Source organism: Oncorhynchus nerka, linkage group LG9b, assembly GCF_034236695.1.
Source record: "Oncorhynchus nerka isolate Pitt River linkage group LG9b, Oner_Uvic_2.0, whole genome shotgun sequence".
Classification (NCBI taxonomy): Eukaryota; Metazoa; Chordata; class Actinopteri; order Salmoniformes; family Salmonidae; genus Oncorhynchus; species Oncorhynchus nerka.
The window spans coordinates 11,484,202-11,506,915 of NC_088424.1; the positions used below are offsets into that span (position 1 = coordinate 11,484,202).

At 41.1% G+C, this 22,714-nt stretch overlaps 1 protein-coding gene and 1 long non-coding RNA gene across 3 annotated transcripts in view; both read right to left on the minus strand.

Moving 5' to 3' along the window:
• Positions 1-6,748: 6,748 nt before the first annotated feature.
• LOC115114254 (uncharacterized) lies at positions 6,749-10,275 on the minus strand. The gene is made up of 2 exons (XR_003861214.2): positions 7,687-10,275; positions 6,749-7,069 (listed from the first exon to the last, which is right to left on the minus strand). It is a non-coding gene; the product is annotated as an uncharacterized LOC115114254 (long non-coding RNA).
• Positions 10,276-10,678: 403 nt separating this feature from the next.
• LOC115114255 (serine/threonine-protein kinase PRP4 homolog) overlaps positions 10,679-22,714 on the minus strand; it is a 34,519-nt gene continuing 22,483 nt past the window's right edge. Inside the window, exons 11-15 of one of the 2 annotated variants that reach the window (XM_029642344.2) lie at positions 17,400-17,553; positions 14,252-14,366; positions 13,656-13,807; positions 13,341-13,427; positions 10,679-11,944 (exon numbers count right to left, since the gene is read on the minus strand). In XM_029642344.2, coding sequence (XP_029498204.1) covers positions 11,738-11,944; positions 13,341-13,427; positions 13,656-13,807; positions 14,252-14,366; positions 17,400-17,553 — 715 coding nt within the window. In that variant the 3' untranslated portion in view covers positions 10,679-11,737. Of the gene's footprint in view, positions 11,945-13,340; positions 13,428-13,655; positions 13,808-14,251; positions 14,367-17,399; positions 17,554-22,714 lie in introns of those variants that run through there. The other variant, XM_029642345.1, reaches the window with a different exon arrangement.

A 22,714-nucleotide genomic window follows, 5' to 3' on the forward strand; every position in this document is an offset into this window, starting at 1 on the left:
GCACAGACACAATTCCCACCAACAGATTGTTTTGTTGCTGTCAAAAAGTATTACACAACTCTTATACAGGGCTACATAGCAGAAGGGGCTGGTGCTGGAGGCATACTCATGTGGTAGTTCATTGACTCCATCTAGTGGCCAAATAGGGAAGCAGCAGCCTGGTTTCCCAACAGACTTGTCTAATACATGTATGCACAAACTTTTCTTTCCCCAGGATTTATTTCCTATGAGATTAAGAAAAACACATGTTGCTCAAAATGAGTCAATAAGTCATAGCTTGATTGAGCCAAATGTCTTTTGGATAATTGATCAAATTATCAAAATGATTTAATACCCAAATCTGTGCTTGGTTTTCCATCTAAAGGAGTGACCTATCAAGAATCAATCCCATTCTCTCCGCCTGCTGTACTTTTGTACACAAGGGGGGCACTCCAAGGCTAAAAGAGTGACCTATCAACACTCCAAGGCTAAAGGAGTGACCTATCAACACTCCAAGGCTAAAGGAGTGACCTATCAACACTCCAAGGCTAAAGGAGTGACCTATCAACACTCCAAGGCTAAAGGAGTGACCTATCAACACTCCAAGGCTAAAGGAGTGACCTATCAACACTCCAAGGCTAAAGGAGTGACCTATCAACACTCCAAGGCTTCCAAGTACTAAGACAGACAAAGATTAGAAGGTCAAGATTTCCATAGATACAGTATCTCCAAATATGTCACCCCTTTAATTAAGTCATAAAGGAGGATGATTCGGAGACTATAGTACAATATTAATATCTGCATGTCAGAAACATGTCAGAAACATGCAGAAAAATTATCCAGACTATACGATGGCTTCTTAAAGTCCAAATCTAAAAATACACTATACTTAAAGGACAAATGGGAATGGGAGGGTAACATGGTCATTTTTGTGGAGTGGGAAACCTTGCGCCAATCACAATGGAAATCAACATGCTCATTGACTGAGGAAAACATTATGCGGTTCTTTATCTCTGCAGAAAAGACATCAGTGTTATAGAACGGAGTGTTGGAGCAACAATTAAAAAACATTATGTGGTTCTTTATCTCTGCAGAAAAGACATCAGTGTTATAGAACGGAGTGTTGGAGCAACAATTAAAAAACATTATGCGGTTCTTTATCTCTGCAGAAAAGACATCAGTGTTATAGAACGGAGTGTTGGAGCAACAATTAAAAAACATTATGCGGTTCTTTATCTCTGCAGAAAAGACATCAGTGTTATAGAACGGAGTGTTGGAGCAACAATTACCACATATTTAGTGAATGCCTTAATCTTGTAATAACAACCCCCTGTTCAACTGTTAATAGTTACTGAAAAAGGGGGGACATTATTTAAATCATCGGGATATACCGAATTATTAAGACCTTTGAGCTTTTTGACTCACTGAGTGTTTTAACTTTTGTTTTTCAACTTTTATTGTGCTCTTTGACTTTATACTTTTCATTGTCGACCTCTTGCGTATTCCCACTTAATTATGGTGGCAACTATGTACATTCTATGAATGGACTTGTCGGTGTGGCCTTCAGGGTTGCGTTGCATGATTAGACTTCTAGTCACCTTGTCCGGTGAAAGATTTACACGGTTATCAAAACATCAAGCCAGGGTAAGCCTACACGAAACACAGCCCTTATTTTAAGTATTTCTAAAATTTACTATGGGAAAAAATGAATGGAGGAAAAATGATTGGAACCATTTCCCTGTTTGAACGCTAAGTTTTATGGGTATTATGACACCTCCACTGTGGGGCCCTATTGGAATCTATTTCTTAATGCCATTTAGAAAGTATTGGCATGTATTTACAATTACTTCAAATACATATTGTTGGAAGTATTTGAAAGATAGTATTTTCAAATAAATATTTGAATTATTTGGATGTATTTTAAAATAGTTGTGAATGTACTCATTAGTTTCACTTGAAATAACAAACTACTTAACATGTAAAGGCCTCATTTCGCTTTTTAATAAAAAAATATGGCTTATACTTTACATTGGTGTCTCATGAAAGAGAACAAGAAGCCATTTTCCATTTAAAACCGCACATTAACTCTGTACCGGTACCCCCTGTATATAGCCTTGCTATTATTATTTTACTGCTAATCTTTAATTATTTGTTACTTTCTTTTGGGGGGGGTATTTTCCTTAAACTGCATTGTTGGTTAAGGGCTCGCAAGTAAAAGCATTTCACTGTAAGGTCCTGTTACACTGTAAGGTGATATGATTGATTTGGACTAACAGTGAAATGCTTACAGGTCCTTCCCAACAATGCAGAGAGAAAGAAAATAGAGAAATAATAGAAAAGTCAAACGAGTAATAATAAAAGTAATAATAGATACACAATGAGACAGATAACTCTGCTATATACAAGGGGTACCAGTACTGAGTCGTTGTGCAGGGGTATGAGGTAATTGAGGTAGATATGTACAGTGGGGCAAAAAAGTATTTAGTCAGCCACTAATTGTGCAAGTTCTCCCACACAGAAGCATCCAGGGTCAATGCCCTGCTCAATGGCACGTTGACAAATCTACCACCAGGCCAAAAAACGTGAACCCCAACCCTCCAAGATCCCCCCACAGTTCCCCAATAGCTGTCCCTCTACCATTTGAGACCCCTCCCACACCCATCCCCAAGAAAGAACAAACACTTAGCTTCCTAGTACATATGGTAATTAAAACGTTTTATTGAATGAGTTTGAGGATTACCGTCAAAATGACTTGTTAATGGAGAAAATAGACATCGATGACAGGTGCATGGGCCCCCAGAGCTCATGGGCTCCTCCCTCCTCGCGGGGGTGTCCGGTACGCCAGTGACCTATATTCCACTATTTCATACAAAATAAAAATCACCACCCACTACTTGACCCTAACTGATCCTACACCATGTCGACAGCCTGGGAGGACAGGACTCTTTCATTCAACACACCTTGTAACTCTTCTGCAGTAAAACCTCATACACCCATGTACTTCTCTGCAGCTTCCAATTCAACATCTATCTTCTGTGATTTACATTCCATTTCTGCATTAGAGTTGATAACAATGTCAATGAATGGTAAGAAGCCAACCTTTTTTGAAGCACAAATTTGTATATCACTCTGTTTTGGCCTAGGCATACTACTCACTCTTGACCCATCATCCTTCCACTCTCTTCACTGCCTTAGCATACGACACCTCATGCAGATGTACTACTACAACATCTACTCTAACCCTGGTAACCTCAACCGGTCTCTCTCGCACCGGGCACTTCTGATCCCAAGCAACATGGGCACCCTCACAATTTAGTTTTTTCCACTGATACTGCAGTCATGGCCAAAAGTTTTGAGAATGACACAAATATAAATTTTCACAAAGTCTGCTACCTCAGTTTGTATGATGGCAATTTGCATATACTCCAGAATGTTATGAAGAGTGATCAGATGAATTGCAAAGTCCCTCTTTGCCATGCAAATGAACTGAATCCCCCCAAAAACATTTCCACTGCATTTCGGACCAGCTGACATCATGTCAGTGATTTTCTCGTTAACACAGGTGTGAGTGTTGACGAGGACAAAGGCTGGAGATCACTCTGTCAAGCTGATTGAGTTCGAATAACAGACTGGAAGCTTCAAAAGGAGGGTGGTGCTTGGAATCATTGTTCTTCCTCTGTCAGCCATGGTTAACCTGCAAGGAAACACGTGCCGTCATCATTGCGTTGCACAAACAGGGCTTCACAGGCAAGGATATTGCTGCCAGTAAAATTGCACCTAAATCAACCATTTATCGGATCATCAAGAACTTCAAGAAGAGCGGTTCAATTGTTGTGAAGAAGGCTTCAGGGCGCCCAAGAAAGTCCAGCAAGCGCCAAGACCATCTCCTAAAGGCGATTCAGCTGTGGGATCGGGGCACCACCAGTACAGAGCTTGCTCAGGAATGGCAGCAGGCAGGTGTGAGTGCATCTGCACGCACAGTGAGCAAAGACTTTTGGGGGATGGCCTGGTGTCAAGAAGGGCAGCAAAGAAGCCACTTCTCTCCAGGAAAAACATCAGGGACAGACTGATATTCTGCAAAAGGTACAGGGATTGGACTGCTGAGGACTGGGGTAAAGTCATTTTCTCTGATGAATCCCCTTTCCAATTGTTTGGGGCATCCGGAAAAAAGCTTGTCCGGAGAAGACAAGGTGAGCGCTACCATCAGTCCTGTGTCATGCCAACAGTAAAGCATCCTGAGACCATTCATGTGTGGGGTTGCTTCTCAGCCAAGGGAGTGGGCTCACTCACAATTTTGCCTAAGAACACAGCCATGAATAAAGAACGGTATCAACACATCCTCTGAGAGCAACTTCTCCCAACCATCCAGGAACAATTTGGTGACAAACAATGCCTTTTCCACCATGATGGAGCACCTTGCCATAAGGCAAAAGTGATAACTAAGTGGCTCGGGGGAACAAACATCGATAGATATTTTGGGTCCATGGCTAGGAAACTCTCCAGACCTTAATCCCAATTTGTGTTCCATCCTCAAGAGGCGGGTAGACAAACAAAAACCCAAATTCTGACAAACTCCAAGCATTGATTATGCAAGAATGGGCTGCCATCAGTGGCCCAGAAGTTAACTGACAGCATGCCATCAGTCAGGATGTGGCCCAGAAGTTAATTGACAGCATGCCATCAGTCAGGATGTGGCCCAGAAGTTAACTGACAGCATGCCAGGGCAGATTGCAGAGGTCTTGAAAAAGAAGGGTCAAAACTGCAAATATTGACTCTTTGCATCAACTTCATGTAATTGTCAATAAAAGCCTTTGACACTTATGAAATGCTTATAATTATACTTCAGTATTCCATAGCAACATCTGACAAAAATATCTAGACACTGAAGCAGCAAACTTTGTGAAATGTAATATTTGTGTCATTCTCAAAACTTTTGGCCACGACTGTACACTTTCCTTGCCCTCTTGCTCACACCTTGGAATCTCCCTCCTTCACACTATTGCAACATGAGCCTGGCATCTGAAAGAAATGAGTGGGATCGGCACAAAAGCTCTCACTGGATAACCAACGTATCCTAACATGGTTTTATTAGGTAAAGACTGCTTCAAAACGCGAAAGGACAGACAATGTCTTCTATTTCACAAAGCTCGCCACCAGTTCTGCGTCGCACCAAACAGTGGGTGTCACAGACACAGGGAATTTAACGCCACTCATTTCAAAGGCGTCCTGCTACGGAGAGCAACGCAAGTCACAGGTCTTGTCCCTAGTTGCGTGACGCAATGCACGCCCTCCCTCTGGACAGAACACAGAAAATTAAGTCCACTTCGAACTACCTTCACCAATTTAACAGTACACAACGTATTTTCTACCAAGCCTATAACTACATATGGATCAGCCAAAAGGCAGGTATCCACTTTCTCCAAAAATGTCACTCCCACTTGGCCCGGGGCAAGGGTTGGAGGTCTTCACAACACCTGCCACCACAGGTAATTCATCCTCTCTCCTCAGGTTCCATTTCTGAGCTATCAGTGACAGCAGAACATGGTTTATACTTGGCGCCATTCTTCCTCAACACACACCTTCCCACTGCATGTTTTGCCATGTACAACTGTGTTATTCAATGCATTTCTATGGGCTCTAGCAGTAAAGGCACTTTTTTTTTTCCATTATACCTACAGGGGTCTGAACATTTTAAATCAAATGGCAAAATTATACATTAAAACAACAATTCCATATGTTAGCTTAGTAGATATTGCAATCTAAGAGCTTACACCTAAGCCGACAGGCTAAGTCAGGATTTTTGTGACAGTATGTCATTATGGCTACATGATTATGTAGGCTTTGACAGTGTCCAAGTAAGCTATTACCAAAGATCTTTTACTGATCATCAGATAGGCACGGACTATAACAAATATTTATTACAAAGATCTTTTACTGATCATCAGATAGGCACGGACTATACCAAATATTTATTACAAAGATCTTTTACTGATCATCAGTGTTACGGATACAGTTATCCTGTGTGTGTGTGTATCCTGTGTGTGTTTCTTTTCTCTCCTTCTCCCCTCACAGGTGAAAACCATCACTCCCCAATCAGTCAACAATCAATCATCAATCAGAAGACACACCTCCTCCTATTTCCTACCCTATCACAGTTCCTTCCCCATGGTTTAAAAACCCCATCATTTGTTTGCTCTAGAGCAATCTCTAGCTCAATCTCTCTGTAAATGCCATGTCTGTAGGTCTCTGTGTTTCACTCTCGCTTTGTGTCTTAACCTCTCTTTTGTTTAAGCACCTCCATAGCACTTTGTCATCACCTGTGAGTATTGTTTTTGGGTTATGGTGTTTGTTTGTTTGCTGGTGGGAAAAGGAGAAACCAAGACAAGTCGCCCATGGGCATACACTACCCGTAGGTGAACTTTGTTAAATACACTAGTTAGAACTGGGCGGACCACCCACTGTATTTTTGGTTAGTTAGTTAGCTGTTGTTAAAGTAGGCTAGTCTAGCTTAGGGGTGTTTTTGAATACTTATTGTTTCTTTCCTTGGGTCCAGCTCAGCCCCTTTTCCTGCTCCCCCCATTACCGTGTGTTTATAAATAAACCTAGAGTTTGACGGTAGATTTCTGTTGTCGTGGTTATTACGTGCACACTTTTACTTTGTCACAATAATAATTTGCATGAGTTATGTTACGGGTCTCATTACCATCCCCCCTAGACTGTCGGGCCAAAAGGGATTCGTAACAATCAGATAGGCACGGACTATACCAAATATTTTTCACAGACATGTTTATTATATTAAAACACACATGAAAATGAATACTAGTTATGTTCTCAACAGCAGACAAAATATACATAATGTTTTATCATATATTGGAAAAAGTGGTGTCCAATTATTTGGGTTGGATTACATGAATAAAGTTAAGTACATGGACAAAAGTGTTACATATGTTTTAATACATTTCTGTTTTAAAATGTTTCTGAGAAATATCCACAGGGCCCATTGTTGAACATCTCTCTGGCCTTGAGTCTTACATGGGCAGAAAAAGTAGACGGATGAAACCAAGACAGGGAAAATAAGTTCTGACTTACCCTGAAAAATAAACACAAAATTGCAACGTTAACACAGTGATATGAATCTGGCCATATTTATCAATAACAAGAAAAGGTATTACCTTATTGTTGATGGTCACTTTGGCATAGATTTAGCCAAATTGTAACATATGTTCAATCTAAATTACCTAATACGATTGCCATCTATTTTGCTTTGCTCAGAATCCATAAGCAAAGCATTGAGTTCATGAACAAATCTCAAATGTCTATAATGGGTCCAAAATATCACCCAATGTGTCCAATACTGGCTCATTATGGTAACTACAGTAGTTTCTGCTAACATGTTTGAAAAAGAACAGCAAATCAGATCATGACATCATGACTATACAAGGTTGACTTCAAAATGACATCATACACAGCAGGGCTTCTTTCTGCTTAAAGAAAACAGAATAAGAAATATGGCAAAACTAATTGGCTCTTCCCAATCTGCACCCTCCCTTGAGCCTAGCCCAGATTGGGAAAAGCCTCAAGTAGCAATCTCAGAAGATTTGAATACTGTTGTTGATTTATGTATGCAGTAATTTGCCCCGTTTTGTATGATTGTCATATTGACGACTCCACCTTTACACATACAGTAACTATCTCCAGAACAGAAACCTTTGTCCAGATGAGGTTCCTTGTGAGTTTCTTCTCTAAAGTGGCAGCACCTAGAATATATAGAGAACAAATGAAAAGTATCTTGGTTCAACTTTAACACAGTTAAAAGACAAGATACCTGAAGCCTTGCATGTAGTAATCTGGAACTAGTTTAGAGCCATATGATTAACCAAACATCCACAGTCAGGTATATGAGCAGCTTGGAATTCTATTTTTAACCAGAAAGAGTAGATGTCATGTGGAGAAAAGGAAGGAGGCCATAAAAGTATTGTGAGAGAAAACGTATGGAAACAAACTTTTAAGGTATGTTATTATGAGTGTCTATTATAAATGCATTTAATAAAATAGTAAGTGAAAGTGATTCCCCATCTTGTCTTTTCTATCACCCCAGTGTTGTTCGCTTTTTGTATCTACCCATGCCATCAAAATGACCTTGATAAGTGGCTTTGTGGAGGTCTTGTCTCTCTGAAAGTGGAGCCCAGGCTGGAGAAGGTGCTGGGCCACCACAGGAAACATCTCAGCCACCACAGGAAACATCATTGTTGGGAAAAACATCAAACATCAGTTAGTGTCAGTAAAAAAAAAAGTTGTCTTTTGATTATTTGGTTTGAAACTAAATTTAGCATACAAGTGCCAAATCCTAACTTGAGATCTGTGTTCGTCAAGTTATGCGCACAAATCAAGTTGGGATTCCAGCCTAAAAACTGCACAAAAAGCTGATGAAAACGAAAGTATTCTAGTTAAGGTTTGTGGATTAGTTTTAAAAATACAGAATTTCGGTTAATTGTTAAGACACTTAAAGGGGCCTGAACATTGGCATGTGTATGTAGGGAAGACATTTGTGGAAAAGGCATAAATTCTCCATCAGCTACACGTGTGGACTCTTTTATTTCTGTTTTGCTCCTATAAGAACATTAAAATATATAACACAAAATAAAGTAGAGGCAATTACCGCTCATAACAAGCAGACTCAAAGCTCAGAGAAGAAATATCCCTGTATCAAAAGACAACATGGTCATACAAAACATGAAAACCAATGATAGAGGGAAACAAAACACTTAAATATCCTTCTTTTTTAGAGGAACATGCCTAAAATAATTGCAACACATGAGTTTGAATACATAGCAAGACTGCTATCCTCACATGCAGTTTCTAACATTGTATCAAGGGAACACATGAAAAACAAAAAGGTATTCGTTACAGGAGAGCAAGAAATTCTGAGCTGTTCCATTAAGATTAAGTATTAAGTACACTGAAGGTGCTCTTGTCCATCATAGCTTGTTGGATGCAGCCCCCCCATACCCGACCCAACTTCCTCTCCACAATTTGGGTGCGTGACTTGATTAAGTTGACTTTTATCCAGTTTGTCTTTGACATATTTTTAAACAACATGTAAACCATGTCTATGGGGGCATCTGGCTAAACCAATGTGTTCAATATTAAAATACATTTTAAAAATAAATAAACATACGAGGTAATAACCAGGTGAAGTTGATGGGTTTTGTTTTTTGGAAGAGGGGGGATAGCTTACCTTCAATGTACTGAAAGTGGTATACAATCTGCTTTAAACATGAGGGGCAACATCCCTGCAGGTGGGCTCAAGTAGGACCCAAGGACCCCCAACCGTTTGGGTTTTCAGCACTGACAGACCTACAGGCAGCGGCAGAACGGGCATGCGGACCAGGGCCTGCACAGACACCAGGGTGGGGGAGCACTCTGGGTTTTCAATACCTGGGGGAGACGTAGATATACATAGCATTTACACTGGCCCTGCACCACAACACAACACAGGGCATGACAGGTAATAACCGCACAGAATAATAGTAAGTCAAAGGAGCTGCCAAGTCTGCAAGACTTCACCTTCTACAGACTGTACAAACATCCCATTCAAAAGGGCATTGGGTTACGAACAATTGGGTTGCGACCAATCAAACAAAGCCCAAGTTAAATAACTGTGATCATTATCTGGACCCCCTCCCTGCTCGTCACAGCCTTGGCAACTCATGAATGACAGTAAACCCCAACAATCAGAATGTTTTTACAGCTACAATATCATCCACCTTCAGTCACCTGCAAGGGGCCAATCAAAAACTGAAAATCCAAGTGGATGAATCTCAAACTCTTTATGAGTGCTACTGTCCATAAGATAGTTATGCGTCATTATAAGCTTTTTATCTGACTTGCAGGTAGGCGGAGATGGAAAATATGTTGTAAAGCAGGCATTCTGCTTGGAGCCCTACTATGGTTTAGGGATGTGACAAATGGAAAATATTTCTTAACGTTCAAACTGCCATTTAAAAAAAAAGTTTTCCCCCATTAAAACGACAAGAACATTCCATGTCAAATCATATTGCATGGTATGACCGCTAGGGGGAAATGAAGTTCTACCGTGGGCTTACAGTAGGTGGCATCTGGAATAGGCTTCTGCAGGTGAAATTACGATCCGACCGCTCCCTCTAAACACATGCATGCTGCGCACCCAAGCTCCCATTAGGCCTTAAAGGTCTAATACAGACATTTTTATCTCAATATCAAATCATTTCTGGGTAACAATTAAGTATCTTACCGTGAATGTTTTCAATTAAAATGGTCAATTTGTAAGTCGCTCTGGATAAGAGCGTCTGCTAAATGACTTAAATGTAATGTAAATGTCAAAAAGAAACAAAAATAACTTCTTAGCTAACAGCAATTTCACAAGCAAGAATTTTGCTAGGACTGTCTGGGAGTCTCTTAGTGGGGAAGGGAAAACTGAAAATGAACCGTTATTGAAAGAGAGGTTTGGAACTTATTGGTCTTAACTAATTTCCCGCCCAGTGATGTCACCAGGCAGGCCAAAACTTCATCTCACCAAAACAGGTTGAAATTTCAGGCTGTCTTCTCAAACAGCTCTTACACTAAAAGGGCATTATCATTATTTTCACAATTTCATAGTATTAATGCCTGTAAAAATGTATCGAACTGATGGGATACACAAACAAAACTGTAGACAAACTACATTCCTTGCCGAATCACGACAGCTTTATCACAAATTCAAAATGGACTGGTTGATTAACGTAGGGAAATGTGTTCCAGCCACGCACTGCAGATTTGGAATAACTGCAGTGCTATTTTAGGCTTTTTTGTGAACTGCTATAGTGTTCCATTTAGAATAGGTTTACAACCCCCCCTAAACCTAGGCAGGTTCCATAATAAAATATGAAACAAAAACATTATTTTGATGAAGGCAAATTGTGTATTCAATAGTCTAGGGGGCTACTTTATTTCATGATTAACAAAAGCCTGCCACCAAGTTTAAGCTCACAAATAAACCACAGGGCAAAAGAAATCCCACTAAATATAGGTTGGTTAAAAAGGGAATCATTTTAGCTTTCTAATGCTGTTAACTATATGTCTCAACTACCATTATGAAAGGAATAACACCCTGTTGAAATGGGAGTAAACTGTGAAATTTATGAGAAAGACGCACCCGTTTCAGTAGCGTGAGTCGAGGCTCAAATGGCGTTTGCAGTTCTTCATTTAACAAATGACCTCACAACTCAAATAGTCCATTGAAAACAGATGCATACCAACTGTAATAAGCACTTTTTTTCAAACTGTTAGCGACGATGACGTGCGGATGCACATCCCCTCTTACTAACGTTACAGCATTGTTGTGTTAGGTAGGCCTATTCCCTTTATGATGATCAGGACCTGTTAGTGGTAGTTTTGTGATAACTGCACTGGGATTGAAATTTGTAGAGAAAAAAAAACACAGTTTCATTTTTCCCTTAACGTTAAGGATTCAATTTCGATTAAACATATAAACGTTCACACTATGGTTATATAATACAAGTCCTTAGATCAATGTAAAACGGGAGAGCATGTGTGTGTTGTTCAAACAGGGAAGAAAGATAATACTACTTCCTCTCCATCAGCAGAGTCTGCCAGCTCAAATAAATCCATTTCTTGGGCTGGGGTGGGGTCCAACCATAGTCAAACTAGGGACTCAGTACTAGCTTCTGGATGTGTCAATCAATCAATGCATGACTGTGAGTGGTACAGTAAGAGATGCTCAGAAGATCTTCTCCTGGATGTAGGGGTGCTGCAGGGCCTGGTTGATGCTGATCCTCTTGGCCGGGTCCAGCATAAGGGTCAGGTCCAGCAGGTCCTTGAGCTGGGCAACCTTCTTGCGCTGGTCTTCAGGGAGACGCTGGCAGCCCACCATGTCAGCCAGCAGCTCCTTGGTGGGGTTGATGGTGCTCATCACTGTCACCTTCTCCTTTGGATAGGTGGGACAGAAGAAGGACAGAGGTGGTACAGTGGGGATGGAAAGAGGGGAGTCATGAAAGAAAGGGAGGGCATGCGATAGAGAGAGAAAGATAGAAGAGAAGGGGATGAAAAGCGGAACAGATATGAGTGTGCGGGTTGGGTGGGGTGTGGAGGGCATGCGATAGAGAGAGAAAGATAGAAGAGAATGAGTCAGGATGAAAAGCGGAACAGATGTGAGTGTGCGGGTTGGGTGGGGTGTGGAGGGCATGCGATAGAGAGAGAAAGATAGAAGAGAAGGAGTCAGGATGAAAAGCGGAACAGATGTGAGTGTGCGGGTTGGGTGGGGTGTGGAGGGCATGCGATAGAGAGAGAAAGATAGAAGAGAAGGAGTCAGGATGAAAAGTGGAACAGGTTGGGTGGGGTGTGGAGGGCATGCGATAGAGAGAGAAAGATAGAAGAGAAGGAGTCAGGATGAAAAGCGGAACAGGTTGGGTGGGGTGTGGAGGGCATGCGATAGAGAGAGAAAGATAGAAGAGAAGGAGTCAGGATGAAAAGCGGAACAGATGTGAGTGTGCGGGTTGGGTGGCGAAAGGGATCAGTGTCGAGAAAGAACCAAGGAGGAAAACAAACAATTTCATAAGAAGGCGAGAGAAAAGAAAGGAGTGGGGAAAAATACAATTGGCATAGAGATGTAGAGGGGGTGATTGGAATAGCAGGAAAAGGAGAATGAACAATGTGCTTAGCTAACTTTGCACAAAATGGAAATATACTGAACAAAAATATAAAGGCATCATGTACAGTGCTGGTCCCATGTTTCATGAGATGAAATAAAAGATCCCAGAAATGTTCCATACACACAAATTTTGTGCACCATTTTTTTTTATATCCCTGTTAGTGACATTTCTCCTTTGCCAAGGTAATCCATTCACCTGACAGTTGTGGCATATTAAGAAGCTGATTAAACAGTGCACCTTATGCTAGGGACAGACAAAAGGCCACTAAAATGTACCGTTTTGTCACACAACACAATGTCATAGATGTCTCAAGTTGAGGGAGCGTGCAATTGACAAGCTGACTGCAAGAATGCCTGCCAGAGCTGTTGCCAGAAAATGGAATGTTCATTTCTCCACCATAAGCCGCTTCCAACGTTGTTTTAGATCATTTGCCAGTATGTCCAACTGGCTTCACAACCGCAGACCACAGACCTACCCATTCTGCGCCCATTCCCAGTCATTAGGGTCTAATCAATTTATTTCAATTGACTGATATCCTTATATAAACTGTAACTCAGTAAATTCTTTGAAATCATTTCATGTTGCATTTATATTTTTGTTCAGTCTAAAATCAGTTGACTGATACCAGAGGGGTTTTCATGCAAACATTCCCACTCTGAGACAACAACCTACCCTTTCAGTGACTTTGTCTACTTCTGTGTACAGGAAGTTGAGGTTCTGGTCAAAGTGCTGGTCCTTGAACACGCCTTTCCTGATCATCTGTGAAGGGGTAGAAAGATATCAGTTGGGGTCAATTCCATTTCAAATGGATCTGTCCAGGAAGAAACCAGAAACTCAAGTTTCAAGTTTCCTCATTGATAGGAAACTTCATTGATATTTCAGAATTCTTATTTCACTTCTGAATAAATAGTTTTTCTTGCTGTACATTTCCAGTAGTAGGGGGAAGGGTGTGTTTCTGGATGGACCCTACAGTACAGTTGGTCTCACCTTGTTGGGCATCTTGCCCTTGATGTCCATGGCGAGCTTAATCATGTGGTTGTTGGTTTTCCCTGGGAAAAGTATCTTGCCCGTGTACAGCTCATACAGAGTGCAGCCAACGGACCACATGTCGATCCCATAGTCGTAAGGCTTCCCGATGACTGCAAGGAAAGATGTAGGCTTTAGGGGACTATGACAAACCATGGCAAATGAGTATGTTTGATCAGTGATGTGCTCATAAGGGCACACCTTCTCAAAAATATTCAAAATAATCTGTTTTCTTCCGTTTGGTGCCGACTAAACATGACAGTTGTACATTTTCCCTACAAGTTAAGACCTACAGCAGTGGTCACCAACTGGTTGTGGAGAGCTTCTGGATGCACTAATTCAACTAATCAAGGACTTGATGAGGGGTGATTAGTTTAATGTAGTTAATGTAGTTTGTGCTGGGATGCAAAAGCCTGCACACTAAGTATAGTAGTACTTCAGGTCAAGGGTTGGTGATAAAAAGTTGAGAGGATTAATTCTAAACCAATCCAAAAAGAAGAAAATAAAAAGAACAGAGGAGAAGAACACAAAAGTGAATAAGAAAAGCGAAGACTCACTAATCTCCGGCGCCCTGTAGAACCGGCTGACCAAGTAGGGCGTGATGTCATTCTCTGCCACGTGCGACGCTGAACCAAAGTCACAGAGCTTGAGGATGGTTTTCGACTCGTTGACCTGTTGAAAACAAACTAATCAAAAAATATGCCACTCGACCTGTGAAACTCCAGCCAGCATGTTTCAAAAGGTCAATGGTGATGGTGATGGCAAATCTCCCAGCATTCCTCTTCCACCAAATGCATTTATTGTAGAGTTCAAGCACAATGACAAACCACATGCTATCAAAAGAACTGAGATGCAGAAGTGAATAACCCTATTTCACTATTACGTCACTGTGGAAAAGGAGTGCTGCGTGCCACAGTCACAGGTCAGTAAATACTAGTCAGCAAGCATCTAGTTATTTACTGGCTAGTTAGCAAGTGAGACAACCCTGCTGTAAACTAAACTCTTAGGTAAGTGATACAATTTTAAATGTACTGTATCTAATTTATAGTCAGAGCATTGACATTGTACAACGGTCATCTCTAGTTAACAGTGTTAAACCCCCCCAAAAGATCACATTGTTCACACAATTAGACTAAACTGAGGTGCACTGGGCCACGGCTGGTCACATGACCGGGCAAAACAGGTCAGGGCAGAGTGCCAGAGTGCCTCAGTTATCAGCGCAACTGGGTCATAATGCCAACAAGACAGCATAATGGATCATTCAGAATCATACAACAATATAGCAGATGCGCAAAATGGGTTCAGAAAGAAACAAAGTTGCCTGGAATACACCACCCGATTTACCACAATCAGATTCAAATAAAAAAATGAACAAGTCCACTTACTGTTCTTTAATAGATTTTTCTAAAGCCTTTGACCACAATGACATATGGGACAAGCTGGAGTCAAATTGGTCTAAATGGTAACATCCTGAAATGCCTTATGTACTGTCTAATTGGCTAACTGGCTGCCTAACTGACAGGTTACCTGTTGACATTGGAGGGAAACAGGGTTGCATTTAATCACCTATTCTGTTCTCAATGTACATTAATGATCTCACTCTGGCCATCAAAGCTTGAGGAAAAGGTCTTAACAATGAACGAGTGTCTACTCTTTTATATACAGATGACATCGTATTGATCTCTGAAACTGAAGATGAGTTACGATTTTTTAAATATTGCTTTTAACTGGTGTGAACAATGCAAATGGAAAATCAATGTAGACAAAACATAGGTAGTGCACTATAGGAATTCATTAGAGCCTAGAACACCTTATTTTCTCCTGTGGTCCTGCCACATATGTTGTCAGTGAGTACAAGTATCTGGGGTTGATTATTAATTCAGTTTTGGATTAAGTGCATAGCTAACAATGCAAATCGTGCCCTTGATGCCGTCATTGTGAAGTGTAAATTGTTTTATTTAACTAGGCAAGTCAGTTAAGAACAAATTCTTATTTACAATGACAGTCTACCCTGGCCAAACCCGGACGACGCTGGGCAAATTATGCTCCGCCCTATGGTACTCCCAATCACGGCCAGATGTGATACAGCCTGGATTCAAACAAGGAACTGTAGTGACACCTCTTGCCTTAGACCGCTTCGCCACTGCGCCATGGTAAGGAATGGGTGGCCTACCTTTTAAATGTTTCACTAAACTGTTTGAATCACTGGTGCTTCCTATTATTACCTATGCTGCAGCAGTATGTGGGCAGATAAACTGTACTTGTGTTAATGCTATTTTTAACTGTGCCTGCAGATGTTACCTTTGTGCTGCTATTCAAGGTGATATGGGCTGGAAAACTCTATGGCATCACTATTGGCTATTCATTTAAAAACATTTGCAGAGATTTTGCAGTATGCCAAATGAACGTGTTAAAGTGTATTTGTATGGGCTTGTGATGTTGCAAAGAAAAATGTCAAAGCCAGAGTGTATTCTAGAAATACCCAAAATGCTTTTGAATCAGCGCTTTTAGGAACACAATGAACTAAAGTGGTACCAACTGATAAACAGACCTGAAAGTAATAAACTGTGCACCTACTGCCTATGTACGTACAGTTTTATCGAAGTAATATCAAAGCTCTTTTGTTAAATTTAGATGTGGAGTGGCCCCTTTGCCATTGAGACTCGTCGATACACAAACATTCCCTTAGATAAACGTGTATGTACTTCTTGGAACAAGGGTTCAATTGAAACAGAAGCTCTTGCTTTACTGTGGGTTATAAAACAACATTAGGGATGATGTTTTTAGTCAGCTGTCCAGACAAAATTATAATTAACAGTCTAGATTAAACAAATAAATTGATTTAATCGTCAAGTAATAATTGTCACGCCTTGGTCATAGTGTTTTGTGTTTTCGTTATATATTTGGTCAGGCCAGGGTGTGACATGGGTTTTGTGTTGTGTTTCGTATTGGGGTTTTATAGGATTTGGGATTGCGTATGATTAGGGGTGTGTCTAGTTAGGCTTGGCTGCCTGAGGCGGTTCTCAATCAGAGTCAGGTGATTCTCGTTGTCTCGGATTGGGAACTGTATTTAGGTAGCCTGGGTTTCACTTTGTATTTTGTGGGTGATTGTTCCTGTCTCTGTGTAGTGTGCACCAGATAGGCTGTAATAAGTTTCGTTCCGTTTGTTGTTTTCGTATTTGTATAGTTATTTCATGTGTCACTTTTTTCATTAAAGTCATGAGTAACCAACACGCTGCATTTCGGTCCTCTCTTTCGACAAACGAAGAACGCCGTTACAATAATAATTTAAATGCCTGCACCAAAGCCTGCCACATTATCCCACAGTGGAGACGTTTCTTTATAAGTGCTTAATTGTCCTTTTATCTTCTGTACTCAGTTTTTTTGTTTATGCATACATGTGTATAGATGATGATGTAATGAATTATAAATGACGCCTTTACCATGTTTGATAATGATTGTTATAGTCTCAAAACTACATGAGTGGTTCACAATGTGTTTAAAAACAAACAAATCTGTATTATTGTATCATTGTGGAGTGACACTTAAATGCAATTTTCTAAACCAAAACCTGCTTTAAACATGTATTATTGTATCATTGTGGAGTGACACGTAAATACAATTTTCTAAACCAAAACCTGCTTTAAATATGTATTTTGTAGTGTTATTGACTCTCTTTGGGTGCTTTGGTTGGAGGAGACGCACCAGGATGTTGTCAGGTTTGATATCGGCGTGCAGGATGTTACAGCGTTTCAGCAGCTTCAGGGCCAGAAAGAGCTGCTGGCTGTAAGAGCGCACCGCCTTGATGTGGAGGCCCACGTCTTTGCCATACTTCTTCAGTACCTCGCGCAGGTTCATACTGAGGAGTAGAGAGAGATGACACTTACAATCTAGAGGTGCATTGTGCGAAGCTATGGCGTAGTGGTAACACTCCCTGGCATATCACATATCCCACTGGAGACCAGGGTTCAATCCCTGTGACCACCCTTCCCATTGTTTTTACCACTTGCCTGTCACCCCACTTCATTTCCTGTTTGCATAAAGTTGTAAAGTAACTGTCCAGTGCCCTCTGCTTAATGTGAGTCTGGAAGGAGAGTTTACAGTCTAACCAGACACCTAGGTATTTGTAGTTGTCCACATATTCTAAGTCATTCTAAGCCTATGTAGATATTCCATTAAAAATCCAGCTACAATAGTCATTTACAACATTAACAATGTCTACACTGTACTTATGATCGATTGTATGTTATTTTAATGACCAAAAAGGTGTTTTTCTTTCAAAAACAAGGACTTTTCTAGGTGACCCCAAACTTTTGAACGGTAGTGTGTGTGTATGTGTGTGTGTGTATACAGTTGAAGTCGGAAGTTTACATACACCTTAGCCAAATACATTTAAACTCAGTTTTTCACAATTCCTGACATTTAATCCAAGTAAAAATTCCCTGTTAGGAACATCACTTTATTTTAAGAATGTGAAATTTCAGAAAAATAGTAGAGAATGATTTATTTCAGCTTCAATTTCTTTCATCACATTCCCAGTGGGTCAGAAGTTTACATACACTCAATTATTATTTGGTAACATTGCCTTTAAATTGTTTAACTTGGGTAAAATGTTTCAGGTAGCCTTCCACAAGCTTCCCACAATAAGTTGGGTGAATTTTGGCCCATTCCTCCTGACAGAGCTGGTGTGACTAAGTCAGGTTTGTAGGTCTCCTTGCTTGCACACGCTTTTTCCGTTCTGCCCACACATTTTCTATAGGATTGAGGCCAGGGCTTTGTGATGGCCACTCCAATACCTTGACTTTGTTGTCCTTAAGCCATTTTGCCACAACTTTGGAAGTATGCCTGGGGTCATTGTCCATTTGGAAGACCCATTTGCGACCAAGCTTTAACTTCCTGACTGATGTCATGAGATGTTGCTTCAATATATCCACAATTTTCCCCTCTCATGATGACATCTATTTTGTGAAGTGCACCAGTCCCTCCTGCAGCAAAGCACCCCCTACAACATGATGTTGCCACCCCCGTGTTTCACGGTTGGGATGGTGTTGTTTCCTACATTCACCACCTGGGGGCGGCCATTCAGGAAATCCAGGACCCAATTGTACAGGGCGGGGTTGAGACCCAGGGCCTCAAGCTTAATGATGAGCTCGGAGGGTACAATGGTGTTGAATGCTGAGCTATAGTCAATGAACAGCATTCTTCCAAAGGTATTCCTCTTGTCCAGATGGGATAGGGCAGTGTGCAGTGTGATGGCGATTGGATCGGCTGTGGACCTATTGGGGCGGTATGCAAATTGAAGTGGGTCTAGGGTGGCAGGTAAGGTGCAGGTTATATGATCCTTGACTAGTCTCTCAAAGCACTTCATGATGACAGAAGTGAGTGCTACGGGCGATAGTCATTTAGTTCAGTTACCTTTGCCTTCTTGGGTACAAGAACAATGGTGGACGTCTTGATGCAAGTGGGGACAGCAGACTGAGATAGGGAGAGATTGAATATGTCCGTAAACACGCCAGCCAGCTGGTCTGCGCATGCTCTTAGGACGCGGCTAGGGATGCTGTCTGGGCCGGCAGCCTTGCAAGGGTTAACAAGTTTAAATGTCATACTCACGTCAGCCACAGAGGAGAGCCCCCAGTCCTTGGTAGCGGGTTCCGTCGGTGGCACTGTATTATCCTTAAAGTGGCCAAAGAAGAAGGTGTTTAGTTTGTCTGGAAGCAAGACGTCGGTGTCCGTGATTGGCTGTAGATCCTGCCACATACGCCTCGTGTTTGAGCCGGTGAAGTGCCCCTTTGTCCCTATACCGATATTTCACTTGTTTGATTGCCTTGCAGAGGAAATAACTACACTGTTTATATTCTGCCATATTCCCAGTCATCTTTCAATGGTTAAATGCGGTGGTTCGCGTTTTCAGTTTTGCGCGAATGCCGCTATCTATCCTATTATTTTTATTTTCAGGCTACCCGGAACATATCCCAGTCCGTTTGATCAAAACAATCTTGAAGCGTGGATTCCGATTGGTCAGACCAGCGTTGAATAGTTCTTGTCACGGGTACATCCTATTTTCTGCCTATAGGACGGGAGGAGCAAAATGGAGTTGTGGTCAGATTTGTCGAGGGGAGGGCAGAGGAGGCCCTTTTATGCATCGCAGAAGTTAGAGTAGCAGTGATCTAGTGTATTGCTCGCACGAGTGCTACAATCAATATGCTGATAGAATATAGGTAGCCTTGTTCTCAAATTTGCTTTGTTAAAATCCCCAGCTACAATAAATGCAGCCTCAGGATGTATGGTTTCCAGTTTGCATAAAGTACAGTGAAGTTCCATTAGAGATGTTGTGGTATCGGCTTGAGGGGGGATATACACGGCGGTGACAATAACCAACAAGTATTCTCTTGGGAGATAATATGGTCGGCATTTGATTGTGAGGAAAGGACATGAGTTCCTGTATGTTGTTACGATTACACCATGTGTCGTTAATCATGAAGTATACACCCCACCCTTTTTCCCAGAGAGATGTTTATTTCTGTCGGTGCGACGCATAAAGAATCCCGGTGGCTGTAACGACTCCGACAACATATCCCGAGAGAGCCATGTTTCCATTAAACAGAGTATGTTACAATCCCATTGGCGAGTAATAAACTCGGAAGTGGTGGGTGGTGTGCACACCTCCGAAGTCTGACCAGAAGGCCGCTTCATCTCTCTCTTCTGTGGAGACGTTTTGGGTCAGCCTCTGGAATCAGATCAAATGCCCTGGATGGTGGTGCAAACAAAGGATCCGCTTCGGGAAAGTCGTATTCCTGGTCGGAATGTTGATAAGTAGCCGTCGCGTTGATATCCAATAGTTCTTCCTTAAGTGTATGTAATAACACTTAAGATTTTCTGGGCAAACAATGTAAGAAATAATACGTAAAAATACAAAATTCGGCATTGTTTCCTAAGGACTAGAAGCAAGGCGACCCCCTCTGTCAGCGCCATCTTGGTCACCTCCCTGACCAAGGCCCTTCTCCCCCCGATTGCTCAGTTTGGCCAGCTCTCAGAAGAGTTTTGGTGGTGCCTCAACACAATCATGTCCCGGAGCTCTACGGAAAATTCATTTGACCTCATGGCTTGGTTTTTGCTCTGATATGCACCGTCAACTGTGGGACCTTCTATAGACAGGTGTGTGCCTTTCCAAATCATATCCAATGAATTGAATTTACCACAGGGGGACTCCAATCAACTTGTAGAAACATTTCAAGGATGATCAATGGAGACAGGATGCACCTGAGCTCAATTTCAAGTCTCATAGCAAATGGCCTGAATAATTATGTAAATAAGGTATTTATGACATTTCCATAAACTGTTTTCCCTTTGTCATTATGGAGTATTGTGTAGATCAGGTCTGGGCAATTCCAGTCCTCGGGACCTGACTGGTGTCACACTTTTCCCCCATCCCTAGCAAACACACCTGATTTAAACTAATTGCTTTTTTAACTGAAGATCATGATTAGTAGATTATTGGAATCAGGTGTGTTAGCTGGGGCAAAAGTGTGACACCCCTCAGGTCCCTAAGGACTGGAGTTGCCCAGGCCTGGTGTAGATTGATGATTTACATTTTTTTTTTATTTTTTAGAATAAGGCTTTAACAAAACAAAATGTGGAAAAAGCGAAGGGGTCTGAATACTTTCCGAATGCACTGTATAGACACATCCTATGTATTTTAATCAAATCAACTATATGCACTAAGCTTGTGAAGTGTTTGATGAAATAATTAAGACACAAATGACTTACTTGAGGGAGTCCAACCACAATTGATTTGATTGTGCCGGGCATAGAATTGCTGAAGTGTGTTAAAAAAAATGTACAGCGAGTGACTAGCACCCATTGTCTCTCAACGCAGTGACCACCACAGAACATCAACAGTGTTTATCGCACTGTCTGTGTTGCTGAAGTTGAAACATAATTACAGCCATTTCTGACTGAAAAGTTCTGTTACCGAAATCCTTAATTTGTTTAGGGAAAACATTCCCTATTCCCTCAACCCTTGCTTTCTTTACGTGACATGTATGCATGCAAAATGGATGCAGAGGGCGTGACAAACTAGACACAGGGAATGTTTACTGGTTGCTCAGGAGATAATGGGGAGGTCAGATGTGTGGAATAAATTTTACAAGTTGTGGAAAATCAATAAAAAGGTAAGGAGCAAATGCTGCATGCATATTATGTGTGCAAAACAGGTGTTGTTAGATTACAATATAATTTCTCTGACCATTTGGAACAATGTAAACCGTAAAGAAATTATTAGCGTAACAGAGTCTGTTGTATAGCCTTTATTACAGCAAAAATTATTTTGTGAATGCAATTTCCCGAAATGGAATTGTTTATTTATTTTCTACGCAAATTATTCAAGGTTTGCGTTATTTTATTTTAAAACTAAATGCTTGATTGCATTTCAAATATGAATGACTCGTCTGCTGTGTGATGACATGAATGAATGAATACAGTTGCCTATATAATTATTGAAATATAGGCCTAAGTAAGCTACAATTTTAAGACTAAATAGGATGCGCTCTTAAGATGTCTGCATACTTCCAAGCCGAAAGAGTTTGGAAGAGTTTGTTGTTGGGTAAATGGGAAAATAACTTCATTTTGGATCCTTCAAATAACCATTTCTTTGACCAGATTATATGGTGGGGACGCTATATATTGATGATGTTTGCTTGTTTTGGTCCGGCTCAGAAGATGAACTTATTTCCTTCCACCAATACCTTAACAGCATTAACCCCAACATCAAACTAACTATAACAACAAACCATTTTTTTGGAACTCGACATCAGTAAAAATGACAAAGGTTGTTTGCACACATCAATCTTTAGGAAGCCTACAGATGGGAATACCATTCTGAGGGCAGACAGCTTTCACCCCAAAAGGCTAAAAGAAAACATTCCATATGGCCAATTCCAAAGAGTCCGTAGAATTTGCAATCAGGAAACAGACTACAATGTCAAATGTGCTGAATTGGAGAATCGCTTCTTGAAACGGGG